Genomic DNA, 23,367 nt, shown 5'->3' on the forward strand with positions numbered 1-23,367 from the left:
AAACACAGTACTAGGGTGTACGGTTGTTACAATGTATAAAACGCAAGCGGGCACGAAGTTAAAGAGCTTCGGTAATCGGGATCGAACATTTTGTATTATCTTATACTGAGTTGCTCATCTTGTTGCAGTAGTACTTTTGGACATGAATGCCACCATTATTATGCTGCAGAAAGAAGCGGAACGCTTCCGGTAAGTCGGTATTGCGCAATTCGGCTCTTTATGTTTAACATCTGAAACGCTGTAGCATGCATACGTCTATGCTCGAAGAAATGTTCAACAACTGACGGTGTGCATGGGTCGTACTGTTTTGAGAACACTAAATGGTGCACAACAATTGCAATTTCGTATGTTAACCGTATCAACCAAACACGAAGTCTATCCCTGCGGTCCATTGTAAGACGCGGCCTTTGGAATCTTGTACGTCGCTGTAGTTTGCCGTCCTGGAGCCATCAAGTCTATATTCCTATGATTGTATCTTCATTTCGCCTAAGATGGGCACCAATTTTGCCAACGCAAAATCGACAGTCTCGATACTCCATAACGATTCTGTATTTAACGGCAGAAACTTGTTGATATTGTTGCCGCATTTAACAACAAGGCATCTTTCGTTCACAAAAGTGTAAATCAAATATATTTTTCGCGAAGTCTCGATACTCCAAAGTAGAAGATATTTAAAGACATAAGAAACTTATATATATGACCAGTGTTTCTTCCAGACATGTTTTTGTGCCTTTTTCAGATCTAGATAGAACTCCCATGCTCAAAAAGAAAAAAAGTACAATTGCCGAAACAGAAACCATTGTTGGAGTAATATCAAAATAGATGTTCATAGACATGATTCAACGAAATTTATAAATTTAACGTTCAAAAGATATATCGGCATTTTCTATCTGAAAGTTAAAAAAATGCAATTAGATCATAAATATTGCCAAGTAGTGTGACTTGGTGCACAGGAATAATGAGATAAAACGTTATGTTTATATTAGTAACTTTGAATTAGTAAATATAAAACAAATGAAGTTTCCTTACGAAGAGGGTTTATTTCTGACATCTGTGCCCAACAATTTTACTGAACAATTCCTCTTAACTAAAATCCCTTTTAAAGTTCGTGTGTGTTCCTGGTTTTCACAGGTCCTTTGTAGTGCCTGCAATTGCGAAGATGTTACTTTCAGGCCGGTAGCCAGCTCAGAAATGTAGGGTAGGGCGGTAGAATTTAGGGGGGACGATTCAACCATCTTATAGTCTATCACCATATTATAGTTCATTTGCAAGCCTACCGTGAAAAATTTAGGGAGGCCTTGCTCTCCCTCATTCCCCCCTGGATACGGGCCTAATTACTTTGCTGGCTAGGAGATTAAAATTTCAATTCAGCTTTGTAGGTATTCATGAAGGATCGAAAGTTGCTTTATGTGAGGTAGCTTAAGTTGAGTTGATTTTAGTTTAGCGTCCCGTTCAGCAGCGAGGCTATATCAGACGTGGACCTACTGATTAACGTGGAATCCGAACCACATGAGCTCCCGCCGGGAATCGAACCCGGGTCTACCACGCCAAAGGCGCGTACGCTAATCGCTTAGCCACGAGGGAGCTCATGAGGTAGCTTAAGACGTCTGTTATTTTACCATTAACAAAATTTAGAAGTCGGAGAAGACACTCGAAGACACATTCCAACTGGGACATTGATATAGAACTAAAGACAATGAAAATGTATGTATGAATTGTGGTTCAGAGTAGGGAAGAATCGAAAGTTGCATCAAATCAGTCAGAAGATTGCTGATCTGACAAAAGAAGGAAGCACTATAAATATAAAACCAAAGATAACAAATTGTAATAATTTTAAATGCTGAGGAATATAAAAACGAAATCGCCTTTATTGTGTGATATTAATCTATTGTGGTTTATATAGATAACAATATCGTAAAGCTATTCGAGTAGATATGGTTTGTGGCCTTATTAAAGCTTTATCGATGAAAAACCAACAGTATCTTCTCTAAGGATTAATATACCAGTTATAAGAACGAATATAATTTAAACGGGATCCAGATCTCCATGAAATAAGAAGTCGCTCGATCAGAGAGACACGAGAAAGAATGCAAGTACCTTATATGTCTGAATCTAAGACGATTTCGAACATAAGATGATTCCACCCCTATTCAGTTTTGCAAATAATTACAAAAAAGTGTATAACATATACTTGGGTATAGTTTCAGAGTTCACTATAAAACCACACTAAAATTCATATCAGATGCAGACCTACAGAAGGTTGTTCGCCATACAGCTGACCACTTTCGATTCAGTGCTGCCACCTGGCATGATATGCTGGAACTATGGATTTGCTGGCTGGAGCAATGTTGTGTCTGACCTTGTATGTGCGTGAGTGTTTGTAGTAAGTGTTATCAAATGGCGCCGAAATTCAACCTGTATGGGAGGGATACGTAATGGTAATTTTTCATGCTAAGTTTTCGTGCGTACGCATTGTGAAAAAGTGTCGGAAGAATGGGTTAATATTTGGGGTGACTACTGCGAAAGCTATTGTGGCCAATTACATACAATAGGTTCCGCTGCGAAACATTTACCCAGGAAAATCACCACGAGAAGGGCAAAGTGACACCAGGATGCTTAGAGCAATCCTACAATGATAATGTATAATTCTTATGTACTTTTAAGTTTTATTTGTATTTACGGGCAAAATAAGCTATTTAAAAAGGCACAAGCTATCAAGAAGAAGAAGAAGAAGAAATTATATAAAGAAATAATTTAAATTTTTGTATTATATTGAGATTTTGTTATCGTTGCTATGAGGATTTGTTTACTTGTTTTAATGTCGTTGCTATAGTAACTAGAGAGATATAGATGTAACGATAAATCATCTTGTGTAATCTGAATGTACAATATTTTAAGGTGTGGAACAAGATATACACACACCTTAATAATAATATATATTTGAAGTGCATTAATGTGTTGAATTATTCCAGATAATCTCGTGTATTGCCTAAACATTTAGAATCAGGGCATATGTAACATAGTTCACGTCAGAATTAGCGTTACATATTATATGGTGCCGGAACGATGGACATTGAAGATCAGTTAGAAGTAAAAGTAAACTCTCTCACATCACCACGGATTATTTATTGCTTCGTGATAAAAAAAAATACAGAAAACCAATAATGAATGTGAATACCGGAATTGAAGAAGTTGATGTTCCTGGAAGTAAACCTTCATCAGATGTAGTTAAACTTTTACAATAGCAAGGACAACAAATGAATTCCATGTCACAATAGATGGATACAAGTGACACAAATCATAGATTCCAAATTGAACACCAGATTGGAACAAATGGATTCCAAATTAGACACCAGGTCGGAACAAGTGGCACTACAAATAGAACATGAGTTGGATACCAGATTGGAACAAATGGATTCCCAATTAGACACTAGGTTGGAAAAAGTGACACGAGAAATAGGACATGAATTGGATTCCAGATTGGAACAGATAAATACCAAATTGGAAGTAACTGACAATAGCATGGAACAGATTGTTCATAGCTTTGTATTGGTGAAAAGTAATGTTGACGTAGTTGAAAACCAAGTCAACGAACATGCCAATCAAATTCGAAGATTGCAGGAAGAGATCCATATTATTAAAGAGAAGATCAGTGCGGTCAACGGTACTCCTGATCCTGCCTTCAATGCTCTGCGTGATGAATATACGAGATCTGAACCAAGACACTACGAAGAACACAACAATTCATCCGAAATCTGTTCTGACAGGGAAGACATCATTTCAAATATGGAGAATGAAGAAAGGAGAACACCTCGCAGGAAGCATGTGGACAGAAAACGACATCTAAAGGTGAAATTCAGTGAAATAAGGTCACTAACCAAATTCAGTGGTAGATCAGAAGATATTCCTGCAAATGTGTTTCTAGAAAAATTTGAGCAAGAGTGCGAGTTAATAGGCATAGGTAAGACCAATTTTCTTAAGGTAATACCGCATATTTTGTTACCACCCTGTTCTGTGTGGTTTAAGGGAATTAGCGGTAATTTACGTAACTATTCTGATTTCAAAAATGCCTTGCTAGCTAATTTCGAAAATGACTTTATGTCAGCAGACAGGGATGCTCAGATTAGGAATCGACGTTTTGATCCAAAAGTCGATAAAAGTATTACCTATTTTGTGCTCGCAGTGTATAGGAGGTCTAATGATTTGAAACAAATCAATCCTTACCAACAGGGGTCGCATATTATCGCCTCAGTACGAATATTACTACCGTTTAAGCTTCAGCAAGTATTAATCTGTTCACAATGTATAAATTTCAATCATTTAATTATGATTGTTCAAAATTATGAAAGTCAGATTAGATTGCAAAGTAATAGAAATCAAGCTATGTTCCTGTTCGAATGTTAAAGAGAATTGTTATCCTAGTACAAGATATAAAGTTAGATTTATTTGTAACGACAATACAACAGAACCTAACTTCAGAAGAAACAGAAATAATAATAATACCGTTTCTAGAAATAATGTAAATAATCGAGTTAATTACTTATGTACTGCTAGATTCCGTAATAATTACCTAGGTGGCAGATATTTTCAAAATAGAAACCAAAGAATTAATGAAGTAAACAATACGCAGGACTGTAATCAAGATTGTGCTATTCAATGTAACCTAATCGAATCTTTTAGTAATGTCACTTAACCTAAATGTGGTTGAAGTGAATTAGATTAAAGCCACGTTAGCAATGGATTCGCAAGAATATAAAAGCAGTAATTTAAACTTAAATGACAATGTTTTAAATCCTTTAAATGATAGTAAATAACTGATAATATATATTTGAAAAAGCTATTATTTTTGTGATATTATTTGGTTTTTGTTTTGATTCATTTTGAACATTGTTCTGATTTTATTGTAATTCTACTTTGCTCATATTTTATGAATCACAGCTATGCATCGATACAAATATTGTCTATCAAATTTATGCTATTTCCGAATAAATTAAATAGGTTAAGTTGTATTTTAATTACACCAACTTTATTGTTAATATGCATAAATGGCATTGAATTAAAGAATTAATTTAGGACCTAAAAATAACCAACAAACGTACCCCATTTTGAATAACTCCTTATCGTCGGTAATTTTATAGACTTAGAATAAAATTGATTATGGAATAAATATAAAAATGATATTGAGATAAAATGAAAATGATATATTATGAATTGTGTTTTATATATATAGGAGGGTTATTCAAAAACTAAGGTAACTATTGTATACGAAATGTCTAACGGTCCAGGATTCTTTCTTTAATTGTGGTCAATATAAAGAATTCCCAGTAATTCGGAGCCATTATACAACGATAATGCATAATTCTTATGTACTTTTAAATATTATTTGTATTTACGAGTAAAATGAGCTATTTAAAAAGGCTCAAGCTATCAAGGAGAAGAAGAAGAAGAAATTATATAAAGAAATAATTTAAATATTTTGTATTATATTGAGATTTTGTTATCGTTGCTATGACGATTTGTTTTAATGTTGTTATAGTAACTAGAAAGATATAGATGTAACGAGGAACCATCTTGGGTAATCTGAATGTACAATGTTTTAAGTTGTCAAACAAAATAAATTATATATATATATATATATATATATATATATATATATATATATATATATATATATATATATATATAAAGTGCATTAATGTGTTGAATTATTCCAGATAATCTCGTGTATTGCCTAAACATTTAGAATCAGGGCATATGTAACATAGTTCACGACGGAATTAGCGTTACAATCCGTCGATTGGCGTGCCAAGAAAATGCAACGTGATATGGGCCAAAGATTCCAACTTGCACCGTTAACTGTGAACAAAACAATTCGCAACTTTCTCAGGTTGAAGTGTGTGCGGAAGGTCTCTGTACACCATCTGCTTCCGCGTCACATTGCCTAACGTAAAACAAACTGCAGGAAACTGTGGTTCCAAACGGAAGAAACTTGCACAATGGATGAATCATATGTCCGTCTCACTGCTGTTGGCATATGACGTAACGTAACATTGACGGCAAGGGACGCAGTAATTTTGTTCGTCAGTGCAGGGAAAGTTCCCCTCGTGGCTTTATAGTTATTACGGGATTCGGATATGAGGGTACGTTTATGATGACAAAATGAAAAAAAAAGTGAAGGTGAATGCAAAATACTCCCATTCTGACACCTATCTATCGGAGACACATCTCACAATTTATGGAATGGATGCGAACCAGGTGATGATCCTTATGGCTTCTAATCATACCGCCAGAACATCACTACGTTGTTTATCAGGAAATGGCAGAGAAATTAGGAACACGTGTCATTCCGTTTGAAAACATTGATGTAAAAAGCCCAAATGCCAGTCCGATGGATTTTTGTGCATTTGGACTGTTGAAACGACGTCTTAACTCTAACATTATATCGAAAGTAGTTTCTGACTTCCTGCTCCTTAGATTCAGTTTGTGATTATGACCTCCGATGAGAAAGCATAAATCATTGTGGACCAACGAGAGAAGCTGGCTCATCCAAATTCTTCTCTTCTTAAATGAGTCAATGAATATGATTTTATTCTAGTGAACAAAATTACTTGACATAAACATGAAGTTTAAATTATTTCTTGTTCAAGTGATTAACATAAAAAAAACGACTATTTTCCTTGTTTTCACTACACTTCCACCAGTTTTTCTTATTGTTGCCAACAACACAATAATGGTAAGCAATTTGATGATTTTGAGAACTGAATTAACGCTAATAATTGAACAAATTGGTCACTTGAAGAATATTTACAGGTCACTTGAAGAATATTTGATAGTTTTGACAAGTTAGCTAATGCTAATACGTGAACTAACTAATGACTTCAAGTACATTTATACAGTATCTTTACAAAGACAATCAATTTGATAATTTTTGTAAGGCAGTTAATGCTAATATGTGAACTAATTGATGACTTCTAGAATATTTACATCTTAATAATGATAAGCAATTTGATAATTTTGGTAAATGAGCTAATGCTAATAACTGAACTAATTGATTACTTTAAGAATATGTACATCTTAATTATAACAAGCAATTTGATATTTTTAAGTGAGCTAATGGTTATAAGTGAACTAATTGGTAACTTCAAGAATATTTATAAAAATACACTACAAAAATACTATAGATACACCACATTGACTTGTCACTTAGTCTTCTGTTCTAGGCGCTGCTTGTGGCTGAGGGAATTCCACTCTCGCTAAGGCTTTCTCACTTAGCAACAGCTGAACCCTTGTTGGCTCAACGCGTGGGTGCGTTGAGGGTGTGAGCTTTAGTTCGCATTTTTGCCACGGATTAAGACATTTTGGCAATACTATAGTAAATACATGTACATATATTAACAGTAAGTAAATGACAATAATAAGAAATATATGTAAAAAATAAAAGCTTGTAGGTGTTCAAGTGTACTCATACGTGAAAACAACGTGCGCTCCTTTATAGATTTACCCACATATCTAATACAAAAATAAAAAGAGAGAGAAATGTTAGAAATATTTGAATTCATTCTGTGTAAAAAATATCTTATTTTACTTTTAATATTATATGCAATGTGTACGAAAGAAATGCAATTCGTATTTTGTATAATATTCGTTAATTACTTATAGAAAGTACTGTGAAAGTAAAACTAAGAACACATGCGAGATACCACAGGCCCAAATCCCGGGGGGATGAGAGGGACATAGCTCCTCCAAAATTGACACTGGGGGGACTGTCCCCCCAATAATCCGATTTGAAATGTGGTTTTTGAGAAAATGTGTCCGATTGCCACAAAGGAAAGTGAGATGAAATTGATGTCCCCCAGAATAAGCCTCAAATCTGCCCACCTCCCAATGTTGAAGACAACTCTGCTCCCTGATCCTCCACTGGATTGCTTTTCAACTTCATAAGTATTTTGAGCATCGCTTAAAAAAAAGGAAACGGTCTTACTTCTCTCCCCCCCCCATGTTGAAGACAGATTTGCGCCACTGCGAAATACCAACGTTCCCAAAGGGGAACATCACGACACAGGATGTTGGCAAGAGGTACTCGACAAATCAAAACAGAAATTTAATTAGGAATGGAAAAAGGACAGAAATTGAAAATTTTGAAGAATTCGCCGCGGTGAATCCATGTCCGGTCCTTAAACGGTTAATAACACCCGAAAAGTTACATTCTAATATTTTTTAACAGTATATAAAAATAAACTTTTTGACAATACAATAATAAACTGATTTCATTTGAGATTATAGTATTTTAAAACAATTAAATTATACGTTATAGACTTATTGAAATAATTTTAAAAATATGAAAATATTCTATTCTTAATGATTATAGCATTACTTTCTAAAAGTTTGAGAAATTATATCTGCACTCTAATATTCAACGAATGTCCTTATATTGCAGTGTGTTTGTGTTACTTAAAAGTCTTCTGTTATTAACTCAACAGTTGTGGGTGTTAAGAGCGTTGAATATGTATGCCATATCTGTTTTATAGCTTTTTAGTTTATATGAGGACTGAGGACTGCTTAATTTGAAATAACCTGGAATTTTAATCATGTTGTTTTATGCTGGTTTCTTTTTCAAGTCTACATAGATTTTCCTGGCTTTTTGAAAAAAGAATTTACATTATACGAGTATTATGTAAATTTAATATTACTTAAATTAATTGGAGTTTAAAATATAAAAATTACATATAATACAATCAGTAGCGTACACATAATGCAATCAGTAAATAGAAATTCATAAACGGAGGCTTCAAGCACCTAAAGTCATATAGTTTCAGGACATGCCATTTGGTATACATATCTTGTTATGGTAGATTATAGTTTTCCATAAAAACTTATTAATTGGTGGGGGTTAAAACTTGGAACTCCTCTTTGCATACTCTCTTGACAAAATTTAGTTTCAACAAGGACAGAGACATTTGTCTCAGTAAGTAAATGGGTTTGAAGAAGAATTCGATAAAATCAAACCCATGAATTTCATTTAATTTGAGAGAAACCCATTAAAATTTCATTTAATTTAATAGAAACCCTTAAAATTTCAGTTAATTTAAGGAAAAAACATTAATATTTCAGTTAATTTAAGAGATAACCAGTAATATTTCAGTTTATTTAAGAGAAAACTATTACAATTTCAGTTAATTTAAGAGAAAACCATTAAAATTTCAGTTAATTTAAGAGAAAATCATTACAATTTCAGTTAGGTTAAGAGAAAAACATTAAAATTTCAGTTAAGAGATAACCGTAAAATTTTAAATTTAGGAGAAAACCATTAAAATTTATGTTAATTTAAGAAACAAACATTAAACTTTCAGTAAACTTAAGAGAAAATCATAAAGTTTCAGTTAACTTAATAGAAAACAATTACAATTTCAGTTAATTTAAGAGAAAACCATTAAAATTTCACTTAATTTAAGAGAAAACCATTAAAACTTGATTCAGTGGTAATAATGGCGCTGCAGACTTCGCGATGCTAGGCCCTCGATCGTATAAAACTTATTTCTTAATTCTGTGAGGTGATGATTGTAAGTTTCGCTAACACTTGCTGAAAAACGAAGTTAGCAGAATACTCCAGCATCATTAAGTTCGCTGTGACATATACAAGACAAATCAAAAAGATGGAACCGATTTCAGAAATATTCTGTGGAATCTAATAAACACATGTTATTGTGAGACATGAGCTTCGAAAGGTTAACTCTCGGAGTTTAGTTCAAACGTTTGTTTCCACTTTCTACGACTAAGAGTCAGCAGCAAACATGAAATTAATTGCTGACACGTGTGAAAACTTTGAGGTTACCTTTCTTAGCACATGTTTCACAATTACATATGTTTGTTAGATTTCGCCGAATAAATTTCTGAAATGGAGTCCGTCATTTTGACTTAGTCTATACATAGGCTTGCCCAGACATCCCGATTTGGCCGGGACAGTCCCCGTTTGGTGGGGTCATCCCGGCATCCTGACCGGTTTTGTGTTTAGTCCCGGTCAGACAGAAAATTTTGCTTTCTAGTCTCAAAATTATTAAACAACTTCTAGCGCTTTTTCCATAGAGAAATTTAATAGAAGAGTCAACAGTCAGGACAATAATCTACAAAATGAACTTTGTAATGACTTGCAGTGAATTCTTTAATAAAACAAAGAACAATAAGTTTTTTTTTTTTGAAATGTTTATTGAAGCACAAAGTATAAGCCTGAATAATGTGTAGTAAGTCTTCCTTTTCTCCTAGTTATGCAGATGTTAAGCTTGTTAGTTGTTAAATTTTGCTTTGTTAAATTAAATATATATATATATATATATATATATATATATATATATATATATATATATATATATATATATATCAGCAGAAACAAGCCTTGAGTCAAATTGAAGTTTGTGAGAAATTAGAACACCAAATTTGAGTACTAACTAGCAAATTTTGAGAATAAACTACCTCAGACTGAATTTTGCATACTATTATGAATATTATTATTTATGCCGTGTAAATTAGTTTGAATTCTGAGTGGTGTTAAAAATAAATTAGAATTTTGAAAAACTTGCAGTATGAATATTCATTGTGCATGTGTCCCGTTAAGCAGAGAATTTGGAATTGAATGGATTTAGAGTTTAACGTCCCTTTCAGCAGCGAGGCTATATGAGACATTACCGACTGATTAACGTGGAATCCGAACCACATGAGCTCCGACCGTGAATCGGACCCAGGTTTCCCACGCCAAAGGCGCGTACGCTAACCGCTTAGCCACGAAGGAGCTCAGTTGAGAATTTATCACTAGAATTTTTGATAAAATATTGACATTAACAATGTCCCGATTTGGAGCTACAGAAATCTGGCAAGTCTGATCCTACTAGAGTTTAGTATTGTTTTCCAATCCAGTAAATGCAAAATTGTATTGCAAAATCTTTCTTCGTTTTTCTTTTAAATTGAATGCTAAAACTCGCTATATTACGTTCACTGTTACTCTAATATACAAAGTAATTTCCAGTTCTTTGCGAGGAAAATAAAAGTAAATTGGATGACACTGAACAGAGAATAAATTGGCTATATATATATATATATATATATATATATATATATATATATATACACGAGCGCGTCTAATTTTGCGAATTTTTCAATACAAACAAAGCAGATAAAAACACGCCTTTGCATTGTTTTATGATAATAACAGGGAAGAAGAGTTTGAAAATAAACAAAAATACCACCAGAATATCTAAAAAGGGACTTTATAAGCACGATTTCACCTTTAACCTTTCACCTTGGAAAGTTCTCCATATATTTTGTTTTTCTTGCATTATTTATTTTTATTTTACTGCAGTGGTGGTGTGTTATTTCTATTGGTATTACGCAGGATATTACATTGTTACAAGTTTGACTCTCCCCTCCTGCCCCCGGGTCCTACTAAAACGTTCTCAAGTGTAAATTTCACAACATTACATATATATCATTGTGTATGATATTTATGTCATAGATGCTTCTTCTTCGTCTTCATCCTTTTTTGGATTGATTATTCCCATTCTTTCACTCTCTTCAATTCTTAAAGTTTAAAAGAAGAAGGTAAGAAAAGCAATCTTGAATAAATAACACATACATACACACACTGGTTTGAAGGTGTGGAAGGATGACCTTTCAGAAGTTTCCTTCTGCTAAAAGAGGACATCGTCACGTGTCTGTTGTTTGACGGCTAGAAAAGTTGATTTGTATATAAATATCCGCTGGACAATGAAAGTAATAGCCAATCTTCGACGAGCATAGATCCTGTTAAGTGCATTTTTCAGTGCATCATCTTCTCCAATATGAAATTGGTAAGTCTTGCCTTTTAACAGCAAGTATCGTTATGCTGTATAGTATTGCACAACAAGCATTTTGCACGTGTTATACCCGTATCCATGAGGATCGTTATACCTCTTTGTAATGTGTAAGAACGAAGTGGTACGTTTTGATGTTTTAATAAATGATGAGCCAATGACATGCAAATTTATCCTTAACAATTTATCAGTTTGATTGTTAATGCAATGTCATTAAATGTCGGGAAGGTCATTGATTACTCAATATTATGACGGTAATTTTCACTACAAGCAATTGTGATTCGAATTCTCCATTTTGCTTCAATTTTTCACAAGAGGCTTCCCCCTGGCTATATCATTGGCTAAAGCGCCCTCAGTGCAGTTGCTGACTACTAGCAAAGACATATTAAGTTTCAGCCCAGGTTTTGCAGAATAATTTCTCATTAGCATTCTTCCTGCTACTCAACACTAACTAGGTTCGAGGAACATTTGATTGAGACGTGTTCCGTCGGCTGAGATTCGACTCTAATATCATGACACAGATCCACACTCATAGTACGCTCATCTAATTACACGGTTTGTGAGTATAATAACAGAGAAGTTGGATACAAACTTGAAAAAACTATATATAATTTGGAAAAATTATGCAACGAAATCAAAATGTGTGAAGTAGGTCTATATTATGAATTTTTCAGAAGTTAAGAAAAAATACTTTTCATTGAAGGGTATCAAATTCAAATCACTGCCTTAAGCTGAGTTACTGGGGAATTATTTACAGACACTGTTTCATAAGCTTACAAAGCACGAAGTTAAGGGTCTTCAACCATGGCCACATTTTTCTTGATAAACGATTTTTGACATATTATTTTACAGAACGACATAACAAAAACACCACCAAAATCAGTAAAAATTGTACATTTGTGAAGATTTGTTACAGTTATGTGAAATGGGCTTAAACACAGACGTACGTTGCCCTATTCTCTTTCCATAACAATTTCTCAGGAAATCACGGAAATCATTCACTATCTTTTCCCTTGTAGAATGAATTTGACTTAATCTTGTATTAATGCAGCTTATTGTATTTGTACTTTTGTCTCAGGTGGCTAAGTACCAATGACCTTTTGAATGGACAGTTCGAATTACAAATACTCTCACCCCCATCATTTGACATGAAACTGGTCCACTTTCCGATACCTCGCATCTGGAGACGAAACCTCTGAAGTCACCAACAGTATTCTTGAATGTGTCGTAGAGTGTCTCCCGATATCTGAAGATTTTTGAGGATCTAACTAGGATCCTTTCGTAAAGGGACATATGTCGGAATAAGATGTTTTCAAGCCTTCGTTTGTAGCACTCGAGACAAAGGATGATATTGCGAGCTGCATTTCCTTGCCATTGTCAGCTCTAGGAGGGTGGAGTTAAAATGGTAAGGTAGTACCCTTAGTTGTTTCATGAATGATCGAGCGACATAGAGGCATAACGTAACCTGTTTCTATTATTTGTATTTTATTTTTCACTGTATTATCAATGATAGAGTACCAAGTAGCGTGCGCAAAGGGGATTTCGGGATTTTAAGCCCTCTCCTTGAACAACATATTATACAAAAATAAGCATTTAACATATTAAGATATATACATAACACATTGAATTGTATGATTTTGGGGGCTTGAACCGCACCCTTGACGAACTTCTGCGTACATTACTGCCAGGATCTTTGATAAATTGAGATCCGAACAACCAACAAGCATGTAATCTCAGATAATTGCTCCTTCAGAAATTGAATTCGGTACCACGCGCATAGATATTACTTGTTTTAGCCACTTGGCCACAAATTAACACTGGATAACTTAAAGAACTAATTCCTAACATACCTTTCTTTTGAGTCAGCAGTCTCTCGATTGGTTTCTCGCGTATTCTTCCTTATTCCGAGACATATTTTATTCCTATGTATCTATTCTTTCCTAAGTCTTACAGTATTGTTTGTATCCATCCCTTATTATTATTATTATTATTATTATTATTATTATTATTATTATTATTATTATTATTATTATTATTATTATTATTATTATTATTATTATTATTACTCGTTTCATAGACAATAGCGTGATTTCTTCATATCTCATAATGTTTTTCAATCATTTATCTTCTTTTTTCATAAGTCTTCAATATGCTATCTCTTGTTCCGAGGATTCACAACACTCTTTAATTCGATATCTTATCCACCCATCTAATTTCGAACACACATTTCAAAAGCTTTCATTCTGTTTCTTGAATTTTCCTCCTACAGCCCATTTCTCACATCCATACAACGCCACATACACAAAATACCCTTTGATCAGCTTTTAGTCTTATATAAATATTTTTGTCAGCAATTAATATTATCTAGCTTTAATATTATTCACCTGAGATGTATAGATGTCAAACATTTTACTATTCTACAATATTGTTGGAGTTTAACAAACAAACAAACCAATCCAGAGATGGAACACTGAGTAGAACAAAATGATCTGCTTCAGTCAGAGTTGCAAACCTCATAGAACAAAATTATCGATTTTCGTCTTTGAAATTATTGTATCTTACAAAACAATCGTATATTCGTTATGCACCTGATAATTGTAGAAACACGTATAATACTACTAATAATAGCAGTAATATGAAATAAACTTATATAATAGTCTTCAGCATCAAAATTGAAATCAGCGCCACTGTCCTCACCATTTGTATTTCCAACCCCTTGTAAATGTAACTAAATATAAAGAACTTATGCAGGGTTGCCATTTGACAATATTCGAATTGTTATTTATTTATTTTTAACAAGCAATACTATTAAAATCCTTGTTGTATGTGTGTTTTACTATTATTTGCACATTCAAAAAGCACAAAACAGTGTGTGTTCCAAAATTATCGTACATTCACACATTATCACAAAGGCATTCCCGTATATAGCATTAAAGCTTAAACTATTGTATATCACGAAAAAATATATGGTTGGCAAGCCTGGGATCAGTGTGAAAACTTATGTGCAGTTTCCGAAAATATCGTGAATTCTTTTGTAATTCTAAAATTGACGCTAAACGAGAACCGTGTTACCTATTCTTGAGACTTTTCAATTTCACATGAACTGGGTAACAGTGCTTACTATCATAGGGTTAATGAGATAAAGCCCTAAATTACAATTAACTCTTAAATTTTAACTTTTATTTAATTAGAATGTTCTCCAAATAAAAACACAACTCAGTCGATAGATTATATCAATCTTAATACAAACTCTGATGCGTAGTTTTTGAAACAGAATGCAAAGAACGAATTTTTATGCGGCGCTGCACAGTATGCCATTTGTTGCCAAAGTAGTTCAGCTGAAACAGAAGGTTTATATGTGTATGTAGTCTACATTTTAAATTGATTGCGCTATTAACTATCGGGTCATATCTTCTAACAGAATCACACACAAATACTCCAGCAGGCCTGCTCCTAATAGTTACCGGTACTCCTATTCTATTTGTGGTATTAGAACAATGGTTCTTAATCTTTTTTTTTTCTACTAAGACACACTTTACTGTACGTCTGCGACATCCCGACACACTTGTTTGATTTATTAAAATTATATAAATTTCATGTCAGTGGAATACGCAGAGTTTTCATCAAGTAGGTGTCAAGTATTCAAACTCATCACATGCATGTTTTATGTATGTAACTTAATACAATAAGTCTCAATACAGTTAATGTTTCTTTTCCCATAATATCTTGCCCAAGGGGGGATAAAATCCCGAAACTCTCCTTGTGGTGTACACCACTGATAATACAGTGAAACCTTTCAGTAACGGACATCAATGGGACATGAATTTTTGTCCGTTAATGAGAGGTGTCCGTTACAGGGAGGTTACAGAAACTTAATTTCTCATAACGGTAATTGTATGCAGTAATATATAGTAAATACATTATGTATGAGCGTAAATACGTAAAATTCAATATGAAAATACTCTATTTAATACATATTTGAATTACTGAAAGGGATGAAGGAGAAATTCATTTCTGTTAAGTAATATTATTGCTGGGGGACGGGTTAATATATTCGTATACTGCAAAAGATAATGCATGTATGGTAATTTTCTTAAGTACGTGTTATCACTCTAAAAATAATCCATTAATTCCCATACCTCCTATACTAAAAGCAAAAATAGCTTAATAAGAACATGCAATATTATTATTAAATACTGAAAATGTGGACAACAAACTCACCAAATATGATTTTCTCGGAAAAAAATCTATGAAATTGTCGAGAGAGATGCAAGGTCCAGAGGAAAAAGGACTAAATTTGTTAGGGAAAAGAAGATCTTTCGCGGAGAATTCTTGGCCATACGACTGACCCTGCATGAGTGTTTTTGTTTATTAAAGTTTTTTTTTTAGGATTTCCACCAGAAAGCAGTTTATTGCGTGCAGGGAAAAAATAATTTCGAGTTCAGCTTGAAGCTGTTCTGTTTAAGGTTCACCAGATCAAGACTCATGATAGATTCGCTTGTGAGGAATAATATATTGCAGAACCGAGAATAATTCCTGTCCGTTATGAAGAGGTTATGAAAACATATGGGGGGAAAAAGAACTGTCCGCGTCCGTATCTGAGAGTGACCGTAAAAGGGAGGGTTTTGTCCCATAAGGGAACATATATTTTTGCCGGGACAAAAAATCTGTCCGTATTATAGAGGTGTCCGTTATTGAGAGGTGTCCGTCAAGGGAGGTTTCACTGTACTATAAAACTTTTAAGTTTGTAGAAAGTAGTGGCTCTAGTTATTCCTGAGTATTGTTACTGCCGTTGGAGGCGCTGACTGTTATAGTTTGTTTCAAAATTGATTCTGAGTAATTGGCTTATAAATCCCAAAATTTCCCGTCAATACTTTATGAGACTGCGCGACATACCAGTATGTCGCAACACAACGGTTGACAACCACTGTATTAGAGTATAATGATTTTGAATAATGTCCAAAGATAAGACATTGATAAATTTCAAACAATAGATAGCACCGAGCTGATCAAAATTACGTGTCAACATGAATAATCTTCGAGAAAATTGTCAAGACGAATTTCAATGGCCACTTGTGACCAACAATAGCATGCCAGCTAAACTAACTAACTAACTCTATGGCCTATGGAACCCGAAGGTTCAGTGCCGCGTTCACAAAAGCTCTCCACTGACTTCTATCCTTAGTTAATTGCATCCAGTTTCTACTTTGTATTCCTATCTCTGCGAGATCCATCTTAATATTGTCCTCCCATCTGCGCCTAGGTCTTCCTAATGGTCGTTTTCCTATGGGTCTACCAGTCAAGACTTTGAAAGCGTTTCTACTTTCTTCCATTCTAGCTACATGACCTGCCCACCTAAGCCTCCTAGACTTGACGACCCTAACAATGTTGGGTAAACCGTATAAACTATGTAGTTCCTCGTTATGAAGTTTCCGCCATTCCCCATTCTCGTTCCTCTTGGGTCCGAATATTCTTCTCAGGATCCTGTTCTCAAATACTTTCAGTCTATGCCAGCTATTAAGGCAAAACTAATATTAATTCTTTTCAGATTTTTTAAAAGGAAAATGTTGACTTTCAGTTACGTATCTACAGCTTCAGTACTATTCATCTTAATATCATGTTCCATACGTTGTTCTCTTAAGAACGAAATAGGCTTTCAAGTGGTATCATGCACCTGTGTTCATAGCAGGTCCTCCTTGTCTATCTTTGCCTATTGTAATTTTTAGGAAGTGGTGGGACGCCATAGATATTTTTTGGAAGTGGGGTAACGACGTCTCCCTGCGTTGCCACTCATTTCTATTCCTGGTTCATAGTATACGAAAAAGAAAAAAAAGTGTATAAATAGGAATATAATACTCAAAAAAAAAAAAAATCGAAAATATGGTGGCGTCTGGAACTGCTCAGATTGCAGATACTTAACTATAATTTACCTTGAAAAGTACTATGGCATATGCGTAATGCGTGTGCCAACTGTGAACCTAAAGTAGCAATAAACAGTAATGATAAGTCTCCCCCCCCCCCTCACTGTTGCTAAATGAAGTAGGATTTTTTTTTCTCCAACAGTAAGTGTGGCATCGTTTCAAGATCAAACTTTAAATAACGCAACTACCTTATATCTTCAAACACAAAACACGGAAAATGCATTTTGTTAGAGCCTTGTACCTCCTAGACGTAAGACCAATTCAAAAATCACTTTGAAGCAAGCGTATAGTTTTCAGGGGATGATAGTTGATTATATGTTGTGCGTGGAGTAACATGTAATTCAAAGAATTGTTAAAAGATTAAACTATAGTCCAATCAACCGTTTGTGTTGATTGTGAGTTTAACGTCCCTTTCTGCAGCAAGGATATATGAGACGGGGCCTACTGATTAACGTGGAATCCGAACCACATGAGCTTCCGCCGGGAATCGAACTGGGTCTCCCACGCCAAAGACGCGTACGCTAACCGCTTAGCTACGAAGGAACTCCCATCAATCGTCTTATTGATACTACCAAGATCACAGTATAGATAAGGGATTCTACATACAATATTGATTTATTTTCCACTCTACTCGACTTTCTAATTATTTATTTAACATATCCTACAGGATGTAGCACGAACTGCGGAATGCTGTAGCAGGGGCGGATCCAGGGGGGAGCGATCGGGGCAATCGCCCCCAGAAGGGGAGACTTTCTTACTTTATATACTGTAGGCTATATAAATAAAATCCATCCCAGAGTTTGGAGCCCTTAAAAGTTGCATTATGACAACCCACCGCCCTCCCAGAAGTCGGTCCTGGATCCGCCCCTGTGCTGTAGTTAAATTCGAATCAATCACATTATTTCATACATGTCTCTATTGTCAACAGTTTTACAATAACCTAATGTTACAATTAATCATTGTAGTTTGCTGGATAAATACTAGATGTTAGAATTCGTAACGTTTTCAAAAATATACACGACTGATAAAATATTGCATTGTATAAAATTTTAGTAACAGAACTTTGTTCATATTTATACTGGAACACACAGAGGGAGCGAATGTAAAGCATTGTTCAGGTTTAGAGTTGAAAATTATTACACTTAGAAAAGATACGCAAGAAGTTCATATAACAGTATGTATAATAATCATCACTGCATTTGTATCTCGGTAATTGTTTGTTTGAACCAGCTTGTGCATAGTTTAATAATTTTATTATCCCTAATTTATTCAGCAGTTACCCAAAATGTGTCTACATCAGTGAAGCCATATCTAGCATCTTGGTACTAGATCTAGCATAATCTACAAGTATTTAGCATCTAGCATCTTGACTTTAGCATCCTGGCCAAATCTAGCATAATTTCATTTTACCCTTTGTTAAAAAGAAAAAGAACGAAAATTTAGATGGTTTAAAGACCGTCGGGAATTATTCTTTTTAGTTGAAGTGATGGTTGGAGCAATAAAACCAGTCAGTATTTCTGCGGTTGTAATTTTTGTTGAATTCAGAGCAAACGCAAATGTTCAAAAATAGCAAACGTGACTGCAAAACATATTTACTTACCCATAGTTTTATTACTGCCAACTGACACCTGAATGTGTGATTTTCTGGGATGTTTCTGTTCCTTTCAATTTACAACTTGAGAGGGGAGGGGGCAACTAGTAATACACTAAAAGAAATGCTTCAAAGCTGTGTCGGAAGTGGCATGTTGTATATATATTTCTTAAAATGTTATCCATTCATAAAATATAAATTCGACCATCCTCCCTTATAACGTGCCATTTATCATTATTCCTAACAGCGTCATATTAAATTTGTACATGAATACAGTTAATACGCTTCATTAAAATAGTGAAGATAAGTCTTTAAAATTAGTTAGGAAACATAATTTGGAAATCTGGCAAAATTTACAAAAATCTAGCATAATTCAGACCCGTGTTTGGCATCATCGCGAGTCTCGAGTGTGGCAACCCTGGTCTACATTTTAAGCAAGGAAATTCGCAACACATATTATTCTAACATGCTATAATGTTAGGTATGCGAGAAATAACATTCCAAAGCAGGCCCATATCCACGGGGGTTTGGCCCCCCTAAATTTTACCGGAACTCCTAAAATTTTCAAAATAGGTTTGAAAATGAACTATAATATGGTTGGATCGGCCCTCCCTAATTTCTACCGGGCCACCCTTACATTTTTGGGCTGGTTACCGGCCCATTCCAAAGCTGTGGGAGTGCATATATTTATTGAAGCGCTTGCATGTGTGTAAAAGGCAAATTGTATATTTGTTCTTCTGACGCCACTTCGTCGCTTTTGTCCATTACGTCTGCGGGTGGCACTTCTTTACTAAAATAATAATATAATAATAGTAAATCAATAAATAAATAAAATAACGGAGGGGGGGATATTTGAATCAATCGAATTTTGCCAGAAGCATTAGATTGAAATGTTGTGTCTAAACAAAGTTAACATGAGGTATGTGCAGAAGCTTTGGGAGAAAGCTGTTTGTAGCAAGTGCTTGTGAAGTGTATATATTTTAACAACTTTTATACTCTCATGGTTTTAAAATGAAAATGAAATGAAATCTTTGAGTTTTACGTCCCACGGTTATGCCGGTTAGGCTAAAGGAGACGGTGATAATGAGTAATGAATGAAATGGTGGAATGAAGAAAGTGGGAGGAAACGGGAGAACCCCGAGAAAACCCACGCACACGGTGTTTGTCCACCACAAAGTTCACTTGGCGGGGGCTGGGATCGAACCCGGGTCCCCAAGCACCAGAGGTGAACGCTCTACCACTGAGCCACCGCGGCCCCCTCTGATGGTTTTAATTGTCATAGTCATATTAATTTAATAGTGAATAAAAACTAATATATATAGAAGAGAAGTACAGTAGGGACTCTAATAACTGCTTCAAACCCCCAAATAGCTTCTTTTTTCTTTTTCTTTCTTTTTTTTTTGAAAATTCATTTTCTGTTATTTTCACTTTCATATATTTTTTCCTATCGGTTTATACTAGGACTTCAGTTCTTTGATATGTTGTAGTATTATACCTTGTTAATATTTGAACGTTATAAGTTATATCGTATATTTCGTTAGTTTTCACAAAGCATTAAAATACAGAAAGCAATATGAATTTCCCAGGGGCGGATCCAGGACGGATTTCTGGGGGGTAGGTGGGTTGTAATACTGCTGCTTAGAGCTACTTTTAAGAGCTCCAAATTCTGGGATGGGTTTTATTCACATATAAAATAAGAAAGTTTCCTCTTCTGGGGGAAGGGTAATCGCCCCAATGGCCCCTTCTGGATTCGCCCCTGGTTGAAATGCTGAACATATTTCATGAAAATCAGATACTTATTTACGGAAGTGTACATGAAATAGAGATGAATCTTTCATTGTTGAATGGTAAGTGTTCTCTCTTTCTAAAGAAACTGGAATTTTGTTTTGATTAAATCACAACTTGTTCTGGTTGACTGGTTCTTACGTTAATTAAACTCTATTGGCCTTATGCAGAGTCGTTTTGACGTATGATGACCGCCATATTGACTATTGCATGATATAATGGTTAGTCAAGTCGTTAGTATGACGCTAATCACGTGTACTAATGACTCTGAATAAGGCCCTATGTGTCACGTACATAGGTGGTGGAGATGATTGATTGTTTTGTGTTTGGCAGTAGTAAGGATATGTAGGATATATCCTACAGTTTTTAAGTTGGAATCTGAATCACTGTAATCTGTTTCATACTTTTTTAAACCCGGAATCTAATCTGGAACTTGTGCACCACCAAGGGCACGGAAACTAGCCGTCAGATCAGAGAAGAAGCTGATCGATGACACAAATTGTCCTTAAAATTCTAAATTTACAATATCTCGACAAAAGTTTCATTTCAGCGGCGTAAGACGGCATCTTTCGTGAAAATCTCTGAACCATTTCTTGAAACTGCTTAATATGGATCTATAAAATCTTCAATAACAACCATTTCCCCTGCAATGTTGGTACCATATATAACTTTTTAAAGTAATTTTGCAAATGCCTTGTAGCATAGAGTTAATGAGCGTCCCGGGTTCGATTCCCTGCGGTTACACTCGATAGAAAATATGTAACAGCTTTTTTTTTATGCCAGCCCTCCAGAGCGAGGTTATTAATGGATTTTTCCTCATAGTGGGAAAATGTTGGAATGGTACCTAACATACAGATTCCAGGTGACTTCATTCCTTCCTCTTTCCTTGGATAGTTTACTCATCGAGAAGCATCATTCCTCACACTGACGGGCTTAAGGCCAAAGAGGCCGATATTGCCCAGAAATGAGTAGAAATGAGGGTTAATATGCTTCACTAAAACACATTTCAATAATTACGATTTCAGTCGATTCGAGTCAACCAGTCTTTACATTCAACAAAACTAATACGGTCTACAGCAAACATGAAGAGGAAAATACAAACTTTATAGTGTGAATTAATTTGAATTGCTCATGAATGTATTTAGCACAAAAAGCAAATTAAGATTTGACATATTTGAATGCGTTGTGTAATATATTTTCTCATTACTGTGAAAATTTTCAGACATTTGACTGCGCCCCTGTAATCTTGCCTAGGCATACAAGACCAATTTGAACAGTTTGGAAAACAGATTATTAGATTCCTATGGCTTCGTTTGATTGTGACTATGTTCAATATACTTGTTTTCATTTTGTGTAATGATTTGTAGTAAAATTTCATTTTATTGTGATATTCTATCCATAAAAGACAAGTCCACTGCATATAAGGCTTTGAGTTATCTTGTACGATGATTAGTCAACACATAACTTTTAACATTTACGTAGGAATTCATTATAAACCAATTTTCAATTCAAATTCTGCACACAAAATGGGGGCCGTGGTGTCTCAGGGGTAGAGCATTCATCTCTGGTGCATGGGGTCATTGGTGCGATCTCAGCTCGCCCCATATGAGCTTTGTGGTGGACAAACAACGTGTGTGTGAGTTTTCTTGGAGTTCTCCCGTTTCCTCTAACTTTTTTCATTCCTTAGCATCACCGTCTCCTTTAGCCTAGCCGGCATAACTATGCGACGTAAAACTTCAAGATTTCATTTCTTTTTTCTGCACACACATTAATAATTGTAGACTTCTGCCTTACTGCTTCCATTGACGGTTACTCTATATTCTTCGTAGATCTTTTTCAAATTGTCAATTTTCCTATTTATTTTACGTGAGCTTTGAGATAAAGTCATCCCCGCCAAAGGTGCATACATTCATTAATCATTGCAGCTGGTTGAATTATTGTTTGAATGTAGTGTTATTTTATGCCTCCACTTTGCATATTATCTCAGTGGTGTCAATTTTCGCGCAAAATCAAAGACCTTAACTGGCCTAATCACTGCGAAATTAAAATACCGCTTATTTTACAGTAATTATGTAATATCTTCAAATAGACAAAAGAGAATCGAAATGTGGAACAAGAGTGTGCTAGACAATTTTGCATGAGGTGCTGTTATTATGAGTCGGCTAGTAGCTTTCCGTTTCCAGCCATTTAGAAAAGCGAAAATAAATGGGGATTTTCTAAATGGCTGGAA

At 34.8% G+C, this 23,367-nt stretch overlaps 1 protein-coding gene across 1 annotated transcript in view; it reads left to right on the forward strand.

Moving 5' to 3' along the window:
* The first annotated feature begins 11,679 nt into the window (after positions 1–11,679).
* The window catches only part of LOC145686549 (endocuticle structural glycoprotein SgAbd-8-like), a 35,153-nt gene continuing 23,465 nt past the window's right edge, over positions 11,680–23,367 (forward strand). Inside the window, exon 1 of the mRNA XM_081759986.1 lies at positions 11,680–11,837. Within this exon, the coding sequence (XP_081616112.1) occupies positions 11,829–11,837 (9 nt within the window). The 5' untranslated portion in view covers positions 11,680–11,828. The remainder of the gene's footprint in view (positions 11,838–23,367) is intronic.

Source organism: Thermobia domestica, chromosome 5, assembly GCF_964235325.1.
Source record: "Thermobia domestica chromosome 5, izTheDome1.hap1.1, whole genome shotgun sequence".
NCBI lineage: Eukaryota > Metazoa > Arthropoda > Insecta > Zygentoma > Lepismatidae > Thermobia > Thermobia domestica.